The 18,717-nt window shown below is 37.2% G+C and overlaps 1 protein-coding gene across 1 annotated transcript in view; it reads right to left on the bottom strand.

Moving 5' to 3' along the window:
• Positions 1-18,717, bottom strand: part of STAG1 (stromal antigen 1) — a 197,613-nt gene that overhangs the window by 75,429 nt on the left and 103,467 nt on the right. Inside the window, exons 7-9 of the mRNA XM_010561136.1 lie at positions 13,288-13,492; positions 10,290-10,441; positions 5,852-5,925 (exon numbers count right to left, since the gene is read on the bottom strand). Coding sequence (XP_010559438.1) covers positions 5,852-5,925; positions 10,290-10,441; positions 13,288-13,492 — 431 coding nt within the window. The remainder of the gene's footprint in view (positions 1-5,851; positions 5,926-10,289; positions 10,442-13,287; positions 13,493-18,717) is intronic.

Here is an 18,717-nt window from a genome sequence, read left to right as displayed (position 1 = left end):
CACCACCACTGTATTACTGATAAGAATTCCTCTTCTTGCAGGAATCACTAACACATATTCCATGCCCATACGATGCTGTATCAAACACAATATAGCCAAAATGCCTTTATAACTTTGCTATGCATGTGATCAATTGCTTGTTATTAAACTATAATTCTTTTCTTACAATTTTTACACACTTAAATATATTTTAGCTTCTTGTCATAGTCGCTATGAATTTTTTTTTGAAAATATACACTATTTGTGGATGACACAAGAACACATAAATAATAATCATACCAGAATTGGAAGTAATTATAAATTAGTGACGTAAGTTTGTATTACTTGCCAAATGCTTCTAGAAAGGTACAGAATCTAGTCCAGCACGGAATCCAAAACTAATGCTGGATCTACAAATATTAGACATAAAATATATTTAATCTTCTTGTCAGCAAACTACAAAGTAATTTCTATGCAGTGAATAGGAAACACTTAGCAAACTATTTGCAGCAAAATTCACAACCTATATTCCTACTCTTAGTAAAGAGACCCTGCATGATGCAGCTTCGTAAAGAGATTTGACAAAAAGGGATCAGGTAAGAAATTCACTGGTTCCTTTTAAAATTTTGGGTTGACAAGGCAGGCCCATAAAACCTAGGACAAACCATAGCAAACAGTGTCAGGAAATAGGCTTTACTAGTTGATTGTTTCTCTGAAACAGTGCCATTTTAGCATATATTTCATGCTAAATTACACTCATGTATTCTGATTAAGGCCAAAAGTACTTAGGACCCTGAAACATAGAGTCTATAAAGGATAATTGGGATATGTCAGGTGGAGACTGGTATGCTCTTCAGGGTCTTGCTGGAGTGGTTGCCAGTTCTAGCTCCTGGGTTCTCTCAGTCTGTTGTCTGATCACAAACTCATTTAGATTAATCAAGACCAAAACTGAAAGCAATTTAAGCTAACCTGGCTGATACACACTGAAGTGGATGCATAAATCCTTAAAGTATTACCAGTGTTCAGGGAAAACACCCAAGGCAAGTGATGGAGATGACTAGCAGAGCAGTAACTGCTTCAAGATTTCTTGGAAGCTCCTAAAGAATGCCTGGCTACACTCTTATTGCATGTCTGCATGCCTGATATAACAATTGGGAGTTGTTGCCTCTCACATCTCGCTCTTAAGACAGAGAGAACTACAGATAACCTTCAGAAGAACATGATATTACTCAACATGCAAATTGGATATGAACAGAAAAAAAAAGATGTTTTAGTCAATGGATTTAGATAAGAGTTAGTCTATGAGAAAACTTTCTAACAAAGACAGAAACAAGGGTCACCCACCTGCCTTTGGCATTCTTTGAGATGGAATCTCAAATTCCCAGTCAAGGGACATGAAATGGTGCAGCTCTACAATAATATACCATTGCCAGTTGGGCCAAACTATGCCTGTCTCTGGGGCTGCTTGACAGTTTCGAAACATTTTGAGTATGTAGAGAAAATGTCTTTTCTACCACTCTCTCATCTCTGGACCTGAATTAGGACCCCATAATGGAAGAAGGGTAAGAAAAATAAGTGTGCAGAGCCCAATTCCAAAATTCACACTGGTGAATGCTCGCTGCATATCCCACTCCTGGGAGGGGGTGGTAAGCAGCACTCGCATTTCTAAGTAATTCTACAGAGTGCTACTTAAATAGCTATTTCAATAATGTGTTACTAAGCTAATTATTCAACGTTCTTGCCAGACCAAGGAATTGTATTGTTTGAAGGCATGACTTGAATTTCAAGATGTAGCTCTATGTATCCCTAAAAACAGTGTTTCTCAAAGACTCACCATACTAACACCTTTGCTTATATGAAGTGTGGTACATGGCTTTGTGGGAAAGGGAACAGTATGTGTTTTTAAACTTAATATTAAGGTCAAATTCATTTAAGTACAAAGATGTAACTTTTTGCCTTTCTCTTTTTTTTCATGCCTATTACAGTCTCAGTAGTTTCTATCTGTTTTTTCAATATATGTAAAAATGTAACGAATTTTCTTGCCACCTAAGATATATGTTTCACCTCCTTGGGATAACACGTTTATGGGGGAGGGAAAAGGCTTTTTCTATGGTTTTGTTTGGATTTTCATTTCCCTGTGCTGACTGGTTTTTTGCTCGTCGCAGTCTTACCAGACTTCCATCTAATATCCCCTCTCACTTTTTTTCATGCAACACTCTTGTTTCCCAGAGTGGAACTCACATGTAACTTGTCACCACCATCCCATTTACTCAGTAGGAGGGAAAGGAGCACCTTGAAAGGAGATAGAAGCATCTTCTCCATAAAGATGGTATCTAGATTTGGCAAGTTTTACATTAACTATCAGTACTGCCAAAATAATACCTCGGGACAGGCTCACTACATTGCATAAATTCACAAAACCATCATGCCCATCAGTCTGAGGATCCCCATTCAGGTCTGCCAGAAGTTAAAATTGTAATAGTTGTGTTTTGCTGGACATTCACACCTGGAGGATAGCTCTTTGAGCATTCAAAACAAAAAGGTATTATGAAGTAGGACTCAAATAAGAATTCTCTGAATCTTGCCCTCTGAAAGGGAAATGTGTCTGGATGCACATTGCTAAGTCAAAAGCAAGGAAGTAGCAAAACCAAAATATTGACATCTCAGGTAACGGTTGAGAGTGCTGAACATTTTATAAATACTTCTTACATCTGAGAAGCTATGTGGCAATCATCTCAGATTCAAAGTAATCTCTGATATGCAGATACAACTGAATTGAAGAAATAGGCCTTCCCTCCTTCTTTTTTTTTTAATATGCAGGTACCCAGCAAGCAATTTTCAGCTTGTTTAACTTCAGACAAAAAAAAAAGTTACTTTTAAGATCCCTGACCTACCAGTATATAGTATCTCACTACTACATAACAAAAGTATTACTCATACAGACACCCAACCGGTTATTTTGAGATTAGGATTTCTGAACATCACCATATCCAAGTCCCTACACGTGCCTTGTACAATCAATTTTTGAGTATTCCCAAGGACTGATATTCTACAGCCTCTCTGGACAACCTGTTCCAGAGTCTGATTACCCTCGTGGCCTTGCAGTGCTATTTACCATAGTGACCACCTCCGCTGGTTTTATACTCACCAACACGAGCTCAGCAACTTGACTCTAACTGAATTTACTCTTACGTCTCCCCTTTTATGTTAACTCTCAGTTTAAGACACGATAAAAAAAAAATCAATAAACAACTAAATGTGTTATAAAGCAACATAAAAACAGTCAGAAAAAGTGATTCAGGAAAAAGATATGGAAATATGCAATGAGGTAGGAACACCTGCATGTTTATTAAGAATATCTCAATTTTTTACTACATCTGCTGTTAACACTAGACTAACATTACACCTAGAAAATTGCTTAGCTATTTCTGCAAAATTTTTTTTTTCATTGTGAGAAGGGAGCATTGAAATATTCCAGTAAATTGGAAGCCAACCTACAGAAAGAAGATGTAACCTCAACTGCAACACTAGCTTACTAGTATGAAGACAGCTACATTCTGAGTGAAACAGTTTTTGGTGGCTTTTTGTTTAGATCAAGGACTTGCTATTTAAGTTACAAAGGTCACTAAGCATGAATCACTGTGGCAGAGTCTGAATCATATTATGGAAAGGGATTTATTCTCTGGGAATAATTAAAATAACATTCTTTTGAAATCATTATCACTTGTGCATGGTCTAAGGACTGTAAAATGATGTCAACTTTATAACTCATTTGAACTATTTGAGAGAAGGAATGCTTCAGAAACATTATGGAAGCATATAACAGTTGGAAATCATTTCCTTTTTTCTCCCCACTCCAGCCCTGGTTTTCTCATCAATCAGCTGGTTTTAATACAGGTATTTTTTCCCCCTATATGTTCTCGCACAGCTGTGACTGCAGAAATTTGAATCTATGGTATCTGTTGTCTGCAGATTACTCACATTCGAGTACATGTTTTAACAGACTCTCTTAGGAGCTTCACAGAACTTAAGGAAGCCAAAGAGATGATGACTCCTCACAAAAGTGGCTCTTGGGGGCAGACTTGGAAGAAGTTACTTCTTCTGACCCTCTCTGAACAGCGCAGAAGTGGTGCCACCCACCTCGCTCAGAGAACACCACTACTTGACTCATATCAGCAAATTCTTCAGTGGCCTAACAGTGTCAGCCTGGGCATCTTTTTTCAGGGCACGGATAATCAGAGTTTATTTATTTGGCCTCTCCTTTGTTACAGCAATATCAGCAAAATCAGGCTTTTACTAATGGTGGCAGGAGGCATGAAAAGAAACCTTGATTACAAAAGGAGGATTTAAAAAGAAAGAAAGAAAGAAAGAAAGAAAAAAAAGAAACAGCATGCAGACCATCAAAAGGTAGAGTCTTTTTCCAACCCCACACAAGAGCATGAGCTACTAGGAAAATATTTTAAAGTGACTCCTTGTTTGATACAATCCACTAAATTCTGAAGGGACAAAATGGAAACACTCCTTGCATTTAATTTCTTCAACTTCATTACCTACATGCCATAAAAACTGCTGTCATACCAAAATTGTCTGAGTGCTATACTGAGCTAATATCCTAATTTGCCTGTTGACTCTGTATACGTATTCTTCCGTTGCCAAGTAGCTCAAGGCTTACTGACCATAAACTATAAATTTTCTTTCAAGTATCATGCTTGGTTACTGAAGATACATACTTCAACTCCACTGTGTTGTTCACACTCACATATTTCTTAGCACGAGCCCCTTCCAAGCTTCCTGCATGCTTTTCTCCGTAATTACAATAATCCCTCTGCCCAACTGAACTATGGGTTCCTCTTCACCTTCTAACCCTCTTCTCATACACCGTCTTGTTTTCTGCCGTTTGTCTAAAAGATTTCATAAATGATAAAGTTTTAAACCACAATTTAAATCTGAAAGGTTAATTGCATAGTTTAGTATCCTTGAATTTTATCTTTTGACTTCATAAGTCAATTAACATTTAAAGAGCTGGTTGCACCAAGATGCTGCAGATGCTCTGATGTATCTTGTGATGCAAAACAACACTAAATCTATTTTAAGGTTACTGCTCTCTGATAAACCACACTCCAAAATAGCATGCACCACTCCAAATCCAATGCTTTGTGCAATTCTAAAATAAACAGAAGTGCACGCATGTGCACATTGACACACACACACAAATATATATAACGTGCTGTGGTTTTGTATTCACAAGACATAGCATATTAACTATTAAAAAAAACCTTTGTGATGTGCTAACACCACAATTAGTTTTTAACGTTCTTGCTACAAACATCCAAAACAATTCACAAATGAAAAATACATGTTAACTGGAATGAAGGCTTTTGATTGCCTTTATGTAATTTAAGGAGGAAAAAGCCTAAAGTAAAGTTGTAGCTGTGGCTAAAGCATATATGGTGCAAACATCAGAAATCTGCTGTTTACACCTAAGACCTACAAAAGGAAATGCAGATTAGAGGTCGTCAGTAACCAAAACTGCCCTCTTACGATATGCAGTGATCATATGATTATTCTTAAGATATGTCATGTTTGTGCTCCCACCTTGGACAACTTTTCAAAACACAAAGATTCAAATTCCATGTCTCCCACAACTCTTTAAAGCTGTTTTACTGAATTACAATAAAGTTGCGTGGATGGTCTACTGTGCAATGAATAGGGGTTAAACTTACATTTTCTTTCATAACTTCAGTGTTTTTAATACTGCTTTTGTGGCATCTAGAATATTACATCAGAACAAAAATCAACACAGAAATCGCCCTTGACATTATTTATGATCATACTTTATTAGCAGAGTCTACCGTAGCATGCATTTTCTTACCGGTATCTATGAACAAATATACCCTTAAAAATAGAGTTCATCATATTTTCAATTTCATCTTGGTTTTCTTGTAGCTGGAAAAAAAAAGCAAAACAAAAATAAATAAAAGATTATTATAATTTGATATTCTACAATTCCTTATTGGGAAACATTAGAAGACCATGGAAGAGCACTTAAAGGTATTAGTAGATTCACCATTTTCTACTTTTCCAGCACATGCCTATATTCTGTGCACATACATACATATATATACATATATATATGCAATGCCTTAATGGAAGAAAGTTAACGTTCTCTACAAACATCAATTAATTTATTTTCAAATTAGTCCTTTGAAGTGGTCATCACCACTTTTTTGCTACTGAAATTTAGAAAAGTAGAGACTATGTGTTCAGTACTGTCAGCAGTCTTGTATTCGTAGTTAAACAGAACTGTGAGTGAATGACAGCTGCAGAAATGAAGCTGGTTACAGATCAGGAATCCCCTCTGAAAAATTCAGTTTCCTATTTAAGGGAAGTACTTAAAGATGTTCTCAATCTTAAGTATGAGTGTCAGTTGCTTTAACTTCAGCGCCCATGATAGCTGAATTTCTGAACCAGGAGCTTTCCAGAATCAGAGCATGGGTGCTTAACATTGGAGCACACCTGACATCCAGGCCTTAGATTGCAAAAAACCAAACCAAACCCAAATTAAAAAGGTGTTATAAGCATGTTTTTTATAAATAAGAGTGTTTTTCTAAAAAACTTAATATTTCCTGTGTAGTATGAGCACATTTTCTAAGTACTATGGAAAGCTTACTTTGTGTCAATGAATATGTTAACACATCCTAAAGGAACATCTTGGAATCAATTAAAGTATTCTCATACTGTCAGCTTTTGTATTAAACTAAATAAGTATGACTTAATTACACCAAAATGCAGTTTTGCTAAATAAGATGACACTAATTTCATACAACAACTTTTGGAGCAGAACTGCTACTACATTCAAAGCCATCATTCTTCCATCAAGGTGTTTCTTAATGTCAAAGCAGAATACCACAACATATGTGAATGCAAATTTTTCCACATTTTCAGTATGAAAACCGCAACAGAGCCTTGCTAGTACAGAGTGCATATATGCATAAAATAATAAAACCTGTATAATCATGGACATACATATTTAACAGATAAAACATCTTAAAGCCAGAGGCAGAATTATGATCAGCTGTTTCAACTTCCTGCATAGCATGAGCTCATAAACACTTTCACCTAGGGGTTTATATTTTTCCAGCCATGTTTATAAATATTTCTACAGTATCTTCCAGATGAGATCTAAAATAGCTCGCAAAACTCAGTAAATGAAGTCTCCCAGTTTCCTAAAATGTAAGGAGCTGCTGTCTCCATTTTGCATGTGGGGAAACTGAGGTATTGAGGGTTCTTCACTAAATTGCCAAACACCTGCAAAATAAATTAATTTCATAGTATAAGGGACTATGTACAAAGGGAGAAGTCGGGTGCACACCAGCTCTGCATATACTAAAGGGCTGGTACACAAAACAAGCATATTTAGACATGGCTTCTGGGACGAGCATTATTTTCAGCATCGGCTCAACCCAAATACGCACAGACTAAATGCTTGTTCAAGAATACATAACCTAAAAAGGAGTGTGACGTTCTAATCACTCCTCAGTTGGTTGACTTCACAGGCTACAGGCAGGCAAATATCCACAAAAACACGGGGCTAGAGACAACCTAGCACAGACTGCGGAGTAAAATGAGGGTGGGAATGAACCAAGAAGCCTCAGCAGGCTTTCTGAAAAATTAATGAGGCCCTGAAAGGGAAAGGGGAAGCTCCTGGGGAACTTTGGGTATGAAACATTAATATAAAAACACACCACAGAAGACACGTAGGAGAGACTGAACTTTATGAGCCACGAGAAGGTTAGGATACTGAAGAAAAGTGTACTTTGACATTTCTTTGAATAAGAAGTTGAGCAGCACCATACAAGACTAAGTGTCATAGATGAGGGTACAGCCTGGGTGGCTTCCTCCCTCTTTTCCTGCTTTTCTACAGGGAATTTCCAGCTCACTATAAACATGGTAAGTTATCAGCTATATAACTGATATGGGGATCCAGGTGCTGGGGCAAAGCTGGTGGAGAAGGAGAATCAAGAGATTGAGCAGGCCCGTGTGAGATCCCTTTTACTTTTGTGTGCTAACATTGAAAAGATACAATTTTCAAATGTATCTTAGTTTCAGTAATGAATTAACAATTCTTTGAAAAATATGAATTTTCTCTAAAACTTTAATTGCCTTTTACACTTTCAGTTTTTCTAGATCATGTACCTGAATTTGAGCGCTTAAGTTCAGGCATCTTGAGAGTGCATTTGTGTCTCAGGATTCCTGCTCTTACCAATGCAGAAGTGATTTAGCACACACCCCCTTAAACCTAACTAAAAATAAGGGAAATGTTCTCTTCTTGACTCTGCAAGCATTTTGAGAAGCTCAAAAAGACATGTATGACAAACACAAAATTTGAATTACTACTGGCAGCAACTAAAACACAACTTCCTCTATTTTGTGGTGGATTGTTACATAAGTCATGCAGTTTAGTTGAAAATCTCACTGATGAGAACAGACATTCACGCACTGCTGTCACATTAGGTATGTTGAAGATGACATGAGAATGAAACACTTTGGAGACAGTGTTCCATCTCTTCTACTTCAGATTAATTTGCCACACTTAGCTTGCGAACTGTCCCTATATAACTTCATGAAGATAAACACATGCCCAGGTATGTGCCCATGAGGGTTTATTATGATGGCACTACATCAAAAGCATCAACTAAGAAAGTGCCAGCACAGGATACTATTGTAAATTCAGCATATTTAAACATGGGAAATATACAGCATTATGTTAGGAATTCTTACACAGAACCATTATGCCATCTAAACCTAATAAACGCCTTCTATACAGAGCCCTCTATATGCTTAACACCATGTATCTGAGGACTTAATCATCACCACTCTTCCCTGGCTTACTCCTATGCAACATTTTGATTAGTTTTAGTGAGTAGTGATATGAGAGAGACTGCACAGACATATCAAAAACTAAGGTTTGCCAAATGCTCATTCTTCTTTCAGGGTTTCACAGCTCCATGCTAGCCTGGGTATCATTGCTTCAAATTATATATTGCATCTCCAAAAGACATTGAAAAGAACAGCTGAAGGAATGAGTATAGAGGGTGTCCATAGACACAGAGATACTAAACCCAGTTAATCAGTGTAATTAGTGACTTTTTCCTTCTCTGGAAATTCAAAGCAACAATCAACAAATCTGGAATAGGAACTGTTCTCCAGCTATTTTAACAAAGCAATTTTCCTTTTTAAAATGCTCTAAGGCTGACATTGAATTTAATATTTAAATTAAAATGTTTCCCTTGCAGTTTGGGCAGGAGAGATTGTTCTTGCTTTTTACATTAATGCATGATTTTTAAGAATTATGAAAGCCAAATAAAATTGTGTTACGGATTGTAGGGGTAAAATAAAAATAAAAAAACGTTAATTGTAATTATCCCCAGACAAAGGCTATAAAGTCAAGCAAATCTGAGTCAGAGTTATACCTAAAAGAATCCAAGGTGCATGCAGATAAAGCACCCAGACATCCTTAATCTGCCATGGAGTAAAACAGTGGTGGAGGAAATATATTAAAAACTAATATATTAAACATAATAACTTTGAATCTAAGTCATATATACTTCAATTTTTCAATCAATCTCACAAATTTTACATGGCATCTTTACAGATTATGGCTGTTTGGATGTATATGTATTCATTTTTTACTTGTCATCTTCAAATTTCTTTTAAGTACAACTCTAAAACTGAATTTCCTGGGATATAATAATTTACTTAGGGATGATTACAGCAACCTCCTAATGATTTTGCTCACCTAATGCCAGACTGGTACTTATTAAAAGCGACTTTAATGTCTCCCTAGCTTCTTTTCCCTGAGAGCAGGTGCTATAGCCCCCACTACAGTGTTTCTTGAAAGTCGCTACAAAAAGAAGTACTAATGAGAAACTAGGTAATAATTGCAGTGATCAAAGGGAGAAATGGGCAGTGCAGTGAGGGACTACATGTGATCCTCTTTCAAAAGTCTTCTTCCATAACCAAAATAGTTACTACTTACAACTTGAGACTGATTTTCTTCCTGCCTAGTCATATACACAAGCCTGAGAATAGAAATTATCCTGTGCATGCAGAACAGCACACAAACTCAACTGAATGTCTTAATACAAGATTTAAAAATGTAGCCGCAGTAATATGCTTGAGATCACACGAACACAACTGCAGAACTAATCTTTTGTTTCTTACTATGGTACTCAAGTTACTAACCACCCTGGACTTCCTGTTGGAGGGAATACACATGAATCAGGAAAAAAAATCATCTTTTCACTTGCCTCTTTTCTTTTCTGAAGCAGCAGTTCCAATCTTTCATTAGCTCTTTTGCCAATCATTTTGTTTCTCTCAGCTTCGTACTGCCTCTGTGTATTATCCTGATGAATGCTCAGGTTTAAGGCAACATTCACAAGAGCAGTCATAAGCTTCATAGCTGCAAAGGCAGAAGACAGAATATGACTCTTTACCTGTAGTCACAGTTAAAAAATATTGCCTCAGCAGATCCATACTCACAGAAAACAACTTGACCCTGACACAAAGCCATATGGAAAGGCCCTTCCCACCCAAGCAATACTCAGGTCACTTGGCTGATCTAAAGATCAGAAAAGAGAGTGTATATACTGCATTGAGCTCCCGGCAATGTTCTTTGCCATCTTCTCCAGAAAATTATGCAAGTTCTGAATGCATAGGTCAGTGAGCAAGCATATGAATCTGCAGGATCAGTGTACACCACAAAGCCTGTTACTGTGGAATTACATACATTTCTCTACTAAGAAACATTAAGTATCATTGTAGATGCCTCCATACTATGGGTAACTCTTAACCAATAGCTATTGAGGATTACTCAATTTACAAGGGACCACTGCACTGTTTCTCTGAAAGTAAGTCTGACATCACTCTAAAGTAAAGTGTATAGTTGTATAAAGATATGATTAGAACTTTATGTACCCCTTTATATGCATTTTCACACATGCTGGATATAATATTTTTCATGTATATTTTTCTGTCTTAATTTATGTTTACAAAAACATTAATAAGGGTCTTTCCCATGTTCTGTGTGGAGACATGGCACATCACGTTTTACAATACTGAAAAAACAGCAAAATAACATAAGAACCTATCACATCCTCACTGACTAAATATGCAGCATTGTCTTCAAGGTAGAAAAGCAACTATACAAATGAAGAATTGAAGCTACTCTTATGGTAGCTCTGTCTTATCTTGCTATTGCTCAAAGCTGGTAACTCTAGAAGCACCTACATGTACTTCTTGCCTTAAGTTTCTTACTATAGTGAATCATTTCTAATACAAATTGGCTAGCACAGAGGAAAACTGAAAACAAAGACCTCAGAAACACTCCTTCAAGAATAAATGCAATTCTAAATGTAGATCTTCATGAACTTTATCAAGACTGAGCTCCATGGCATCATACTGACCTCTGCTCTGCAGGATAGCAACTTCATTAAATGTGTGAAGACTAGCTTGAAGGAAATTTGCAGAATCAAAACAAAGCTCTCAAGCTTGTTAAAACAAACAAACAAACAAATAAACGGCATGTATTATCACTGGAAAACACTGGGGATCTTTGGCAGCTCCTATTCCTAATGTAAGCACTAGATACATGTATATCTAATGCGAGAAGCCAGCAGTGGCTTAAATAACCAAAGCTAGTTGTGATGAACCTTGGCTTTACATTTGCTTATCCTTGCTTGAAGTTTCTAGCTACATAATCCATTTCAAATGATGGCAACTATTTCTTCCACATAGCACAGGTCTTGCATAACTTCTCTAATGTATGGTGCTGTTTCCTGTCTTTTCCTTCAAGCCTCTCATACTTTCCAAACATCTGTCCCACACAAGGATGAACCAATCAATAAAAGAGATCAGAGTGCATACCTCACTCCATAATCTCTCTCCTGTGAAACAATCAACCACAATCTAAGCAAATAGCAAATCAACATTGCCTGGAATTGAAGATAGTCAGTATCAGCTGGAAAGGAATACAGTTTCCATCTCAGCTTAAATAATAGATACAAATTTCCAGCGGGTTATCTGCAGCTCAAGTAGTGTTTATCTTTGAATACTGAATAGGTAGAGGCAAACTCTAAACCTGGAAACTTACACCTACATAACTCATGTTTTTACCATCCTGTTACTGAGTAAGGTGAAGAATGCAAGGGGATAGGTTTCCAAAAGAGTTCAGCCACTGTGAGTTGAAGGTTTTGGTTTTCAATTTTAAAATCAAACTCCAATCAAATCTGGATTTGGTTCTTCAGTATCATTGGAAATCTGCCTCTTAGATTCATAGCACGAGATGAAATTTTAAACAAATTCTGATTGAATTTGTTGAACACTGGGTATTACACTTGGAAATCTGAACAAAATTATAAGACACTGATTGTGGAAAGACTAACTAACAAAAAACAAATATTGGCAGTAGAAATATTCCAATTATGACAAATGTCTCCTATAAAGGCTTCAAATATTTGGCATGATCTATGAACAGTCTAGGGAGAAGAATCTTCCTATAAGATGTATTTCAGCACATGAGATGAGCAGAAAGATATCACCTGACATAACCAGCTTTAGACACCTACATCCAAGCTAGCCTTCCTAGTACTGCTTTGCAATTGGAGAAAACCAGTTACTCCTAGAGAGCAATTCGCCTATCTTACGAGAGACATCTCATATAGGGCTGATGAAATACATTCTAGAAAAGCCTATTTCCATCTAATGATATACCCAGTGCTTTCCTCAGATGTAGGCAGGTGTGTTGAAAGGTGCAGTGCGGCTAAGGTAGAAGACAGTGAGACCTACAACTATGGCACAGTGCTCCCAAACTTAATGCTTCTCAAGAGTGAAGGCACAGATTTTATTTTTCAGTGGACTGAAATTCTTTGATAATACAATTTTCTTGACACTTATTTAGAATAAATTTGTACTCTAAAATACAAAATTATGAAGACATTCTATACAACAAATGAACAACTAATAACAAAATACAAGACATAAGCATGCCACTTTTGATTCACAGTATCACTGGAAGCCCTGGGTATGACAGGAATCTCTGAGATTAAATGCCTCAGCATACTCCTTTCCAAACAAAAAAGTGTATTTTAAGTATAGTTATACCATATATGGTACTTGGATTTGATCAAGCTTTCCAGAGTTCTCAGTGCTGGTCAAATTCAACCTCAATCAAAATTAGGAGTAATCCTCAAAGTGGCTAAATAGTAGCAACTCCTTTGAAAAAACTCTTCTCTGCACTAGCTTACTTACCAGCTAATGTACTGGTGTGCCTGAAAGCTCGGACCTGGGAATCTGACAAACCAGTCAGAAGAGAGATCACTGTGTCCATCATGTATTCATCATAAATGATGCTATACTGACACTGTCGAATGAGCACTCCAATGAACTCGCAGAAGTTGGATCGAAACTTCTTCCACTGTGGCCCAGGCATCGTAAGTGGATAATCACCACTGTCCTGAAGAACAAGAAAATGAAAATATTAAGTATTAAAAGTCTCCGTATTTAATTTATTTTGATGTTGTTGTAGCCATCATGGTCTAAGTTTTTAAGCTAAACACTTTCTCCTTCAAGCCAATGGAGACTAAACAAAAACAACAAATTATTCTTCAACAAACGAAGAAGGTTGTTGGCATGAAACCACTTTTTCAAAGACTTCACTATAACTGTTCTAGACTTGCAATATTAGCTCTGTATAGTCCAAAATGTGCATCAAGACTCAATTCTTTTCCTTGTGTCCTGGGTTGGGAAGTGGGGGGAAAGGATGAGTGTCATGGTTTAATGCCAGCCAGCAACTAAGCACCACACAGCCGCTCACTCACTCCCCCCCCCACCCAGTGGGATGGGGGAGAAAATCGGAAAAAGAAGTAAAACTCATGGGTTGAGATAAGAGCGGTTTAATAGAACAGAAAAGAAGAAACTAATAATGATAATACTAATAAAATGACAGCAGTAATAATAAAAGGATTGGAATATACAAATGATGCACAGTGCGATTGCTCACCACCCGCCAACTGACACCCAGTTAATCCCCGAGCAGCAATCCCCTCCGCTCCCCTCTCCCCTCAGTTTATATACTAGATGTGACGTCACATGGTATGGAATACCCCTTTGGCTAGTTTGGGTCAGCTGCCCTGGCTGTGTCCCCTCCCAACTTCTTGTGCCCCTCCAGCTTTCTCCCTGGCTGGGCACGAGAAGCTGAAAAATCCTTGACTTTAGACTAAACATTACTTAGCAACAACTGAAAACATCAGTGTTATCAACATTCTTCGCATACTGAACTGCGAAGTTCAGTAGCATAGCACTGCACCAGCTACCAGGAAGACAATCAACTCTAACCCAGACGAAACCAGGACAATGAGAAAGGAATATTTCTAAGTATTTAAGGTCAAAACCTAAAGAAAGGCTTGTGTGATTGAAAGTTTGTGTCATTCTCCATCCCCACTTCAACTCCACATTAATATTCTAATCAACTGAATGCCCCTCCCCACAAACTTTGCTTTACTCAAGTTTACAATTGAGATCTTATCAGAAAGTCAGTACTGCCTTTTTATTAATCTTATAAACTTACCCTTTTTCTAGTGGTAAAACCTGCCTTCTGATAAACGTAATGGAAATTTTACTACAGATTCATGTATCCCATACAGTTTCATACACTCCCATCTTCTAAAGATTATTGCAAGATTGGAGCAGGCATGTGAACACTCGGTTCATTTAAGTTTAACTCCTCTCCAAGTCTGCTCTTTCTGTTCTCACTTCAAGCAATATTGCATTTCAGTGGGACTGCCCCCCTCCCTGCATTAGAAAATGCTTTCTTCCCCTTCAGTGAAAAAGATTATCTTTAATCTCCCTGGTCACCTGATTTGTAAGCCAATTCCAGATTATCCAAAATATCAAGGCAATAATGCTCCATCCTGAATCTCTCTGCCAAGATAAGAAGTCAGTAGTATCAAATTTAAATCCATTTGTACATATTTATTCTGTGCTACTGTGAAGAACGAGCACTTCTGTTCTCTTGGGACTTGTCTTACCGCTCAGACTGAACCATATAAAGCCAGTAACGTAAGTGTCGAGGAGCTCTAATCAAATAACCTTTTACCTAAACTTCATAAAAAATATTCCCCTGCAGCAAAAAACCCTATCAAATTTAACCAAATCACACACATTTCAATCATACTAAAATAACGATTAAAATTGCAAAGACAAGTGCTCAAATATTAGAAAAAGACAAAATTATAAGGCACTCTTAATGACCTTACTCTCTCATTCATTAAAATGGTGAATGACATGATCTTAACGAGCAATATTTTTACTTCTAATTTTGAATGGCCAATCTGAGAGAAATAGGAGCTTGGTTTAAAAAAAACAATTCAGAGGGTTGTAAAGCTCCTGACATAAAGACATCTCCTAGCATGTTCAATTGTAGCTATGAGTCCTCAGAACTTCTTTGAATTAGATCAGATCGTTTTGTAGTAGAAACCCAGATAACACAGTCTAAAATATGTAGCAATATCATTAACTGTGCCATGTGTTTCAAACTGTTCTTTGTCTGTTTATGCCTAATGCTCATCAGTGAATTTCAGTAAGGTACAGTGTCTTGCCATGTAAATACAAGCCCTGCATTAGTCTCATATTTATTTAAATTTAGGACTGAAATTAAAATGCTAAAGCTTTATCCTCAATGTTTTCCTGACAGTAACTCCATATGAATACCTCAGACTCCTCTTCTTCTACCTGCTTATACCTTATTTTCACAAACAACCTCCAGACTAAGTCACTGGCTGCACAGTACCTGTGGGAACTCTGCATGTGAACTTACATACATAATATATGCTTCCTAGATGTATGTATATCTAAATTTTGGAATAGATCCTCAGAACCTCTAGTGCTGTGTGTAACTACTCACATTTATATGATGTATTTTTAACCTACAATTAGATATTAGACAGTCCTTTCAAAAAGCATGTGAAGACTGCACCAAGAACATCTCATCTGGCTGAAGTGGGAAGAATAAATTTTGAATAAAGCCACTTTATTCGATCTTTTATTCTTGAATACCAATAAAAGTGTCATACATCAGTGACACTGACATGTGATACTTGGTGGTCCAATGGTTAGAAAACTCAAACTAAAACAAGTTTTTGTTCACCTGCTTACTCTAGCACAAGAATTATGAGGGAGTTGTTCTATAAAATGTCTGTACTCATAAGCCAATCACCCAAACAGTGCAGCAGATGGATGTCCATGGAATTCCCTGTTTCAAACTGAACCTGTTATTTCCATCATTTCAGTCCTGCACAATTGTTCCTCCACCCAAGATCATGAAAATCAGTGCTTCAGTCCCTGCCATAAATGCAGAAATTAGGACCAGCAGCCAGCTGATTACTGCAGCACTGACAGAACAATGCGATGATCTTGAAAAAGTAAAGAAAGTAGCAAATCTGAACATCTTCAATGGAGATTAAGATATTTTCTGGGCAGTATAATGTGCTAATGAACAGATAATGCAAGATTTTATCCTAGTTAATACTACACTTGTACTTTTATTTCCCTATTATCTCTAGGCTTGTAGAAATGAAAATGGCAAGTCTAAAGATGACAATGAAGGTAGGTTGGGCTGGTAGATAGGCCTAATTATTTTGACAAGAGCCTCACTCTCTCCTCCTCCTTCACTGCCACACAGTCAGACCATTACCTTCTCATGGACTGACATTGGATTTAGGTGCATGAGAGGACAGCAGGGCAAGGGAAATGTTGTGGTGGCAACAGCCCTCAGCAAGTGCTTTGTCTCAGGATGACACAGAGGGGATGGACATTGGGAGTCCTGGGGTACTGGAAGAGGTACTACAGGTGAAATGCCAACAGTGATATTTAGAATGAAGAATTGAGGGTTGTTCCTCAACTGTGTAGAAAATGGTGGTGCTTTACTTAGATAATGTTATGACCACCTGGTCCAGCCAGCACTGTTGGTCTCCTCCTGGCTCCTTTCTTTTATTGCTTTCTATAGACTCACCAAAAAAAAAAAAAAAAAATTCAGTGGCAGTATGGACTCAAGGAAGCAGTCTAGTCAGTCTGCACAGAGTCAGGGAGCCCAGCCAATGGCACTGCTGAAAGGAGGCAAGAAGTAGATCTGCCTGGGTTCTCTTCTCCCTTCCCCAGCAAGAAAAGAAAGGTTAGGAAGGATCATGCAGATCTGCTGAATTTAGCTTGAGTTGCCTTTAGTCAAAGGACTGTCAGTGGCAAATGGTGTCTGCTCACCTACAGCTCTCCCAGAAACAAATGATTGTCGTTCTGAATCTTGAAGTGGTGGACACAAAGCAGAGGGCCAAGAAGTGAGCTAACACTATGCCAATTGCAACTGCAAGTTTACAGTTTGCTGAAGACTGAAAAAGATTTTGTTTGTTTGTTTCATTATGTGTTTTACCCTGAACAGTCATGTAAGCTGCTCTTATTCTCAAAGCTTGTATTTTTTGTGACTATGACATCCTTTTAGGCACAGACCAATCTGAAATATTATGACTAGCAATATGAACAAATAGGCCATACAACAATTATAAGCTTACTATGCTGTGATGATCTGATATATGAACAGCGGTTGAAAACTGCACTAAATTCTAAAATATTTTCCACTGCTAACAGGGTATGAGTTTATTCCAGATTTCAAAGTATTGACTGAGTTGTGGTATAAGACTAACAATTTCACGTTTTTATACCAAACCCCACAATTTCTTTCACAAATCCATTCAAGTGTTAAGGCAGAAGCTAGAATGGAAACTTTCTGTTAGAAATGCAGAAGTTCAGAAAAGTTTTAGGTAATGGAGAATGAAAGGTTATGTACTAGTAAGTAATTCTTTGAGATATGTTACTTGTATGTACATTCATACTGTGCATAAGGAAGAGAGTTTTCTTCGCCTTTGAGAAAAAACTTTGACAGTTTTTGAAAAGGTTTTTTTGAGACATACTTTCTTCTATCAAGTGTGGGACAAGTGTGGGACAATCCTCCCTTGGGCAAAATCAATGTTCTTTGCCTTCTGGACAGTGCCTTGGCCATTCTATTTTGTACAATGGGGCTAGACTGAAGATGATATCCAATTCTGCTTTCAAATTACACTAGTAAAAATTCACTGCATTTTATTAACTTTGGTTGGGTGATGTTTTAAAAAGCAACACTATTTCAGCCAGAAAGTAGCATGAATTGATACAAACCTTTTATTTGCCATTGTACACCTACATTTTATTCACTGTACCCTATTCCTCCTGTACCCAAAGGCCCTGAGTGAATACCTGAGTACAGCAAAAGGAGCATCCACACGGCCGTAGTTAAGTACATACTTGAACAGTTTGTTGTTCACGGCCATGAACAAGATAGAAATCCTGCAGAATAAAATCGTGAAAAAGAGCAGTGTTCACATTTATAGTTTTCCTGCTTAATTTTTTGAATCACAGCCTTAGCTTTCTGTTTAGAATTGGTCAGAAAAAGACACTCCTGTCCTACACAAAAATCATGTTTCAGCATTTGTTTTCCTCACTATACAAAATGTACACTCAGAATGTTTAAGTTCTTTATACATGAAAAATCAAACAAATTACAGTTTGAAAAATCTCAAAGCTAAAAAGCATTCACCATTAGGAACATTTTCATTTTGACAGAAGATACCCAATCTGAATTGTAATACACTTGTT

This window comes from Haliaeetus leucocephalus, unplaced genomic scaffold, assembly GCF_000737465.1.
Source record: "Haliaeetus leucocephalus isolate CR32 unplaced genomic scaffold, Haliaeetus_leucocephalus-4.0 Scaffold143, whole genome shotgun sequence".
Classification (NCBI taxonomy): domain Eukaryota; kingdom Metazoa; phylum Chordata; class Aves; order Accipitriformes; family Accipitridae; genus Haliaeetus; species Haliaeetus leucocephalus.
This window is presented reverse-complemented; position numbering and strand designations above follow the sequence as displayed.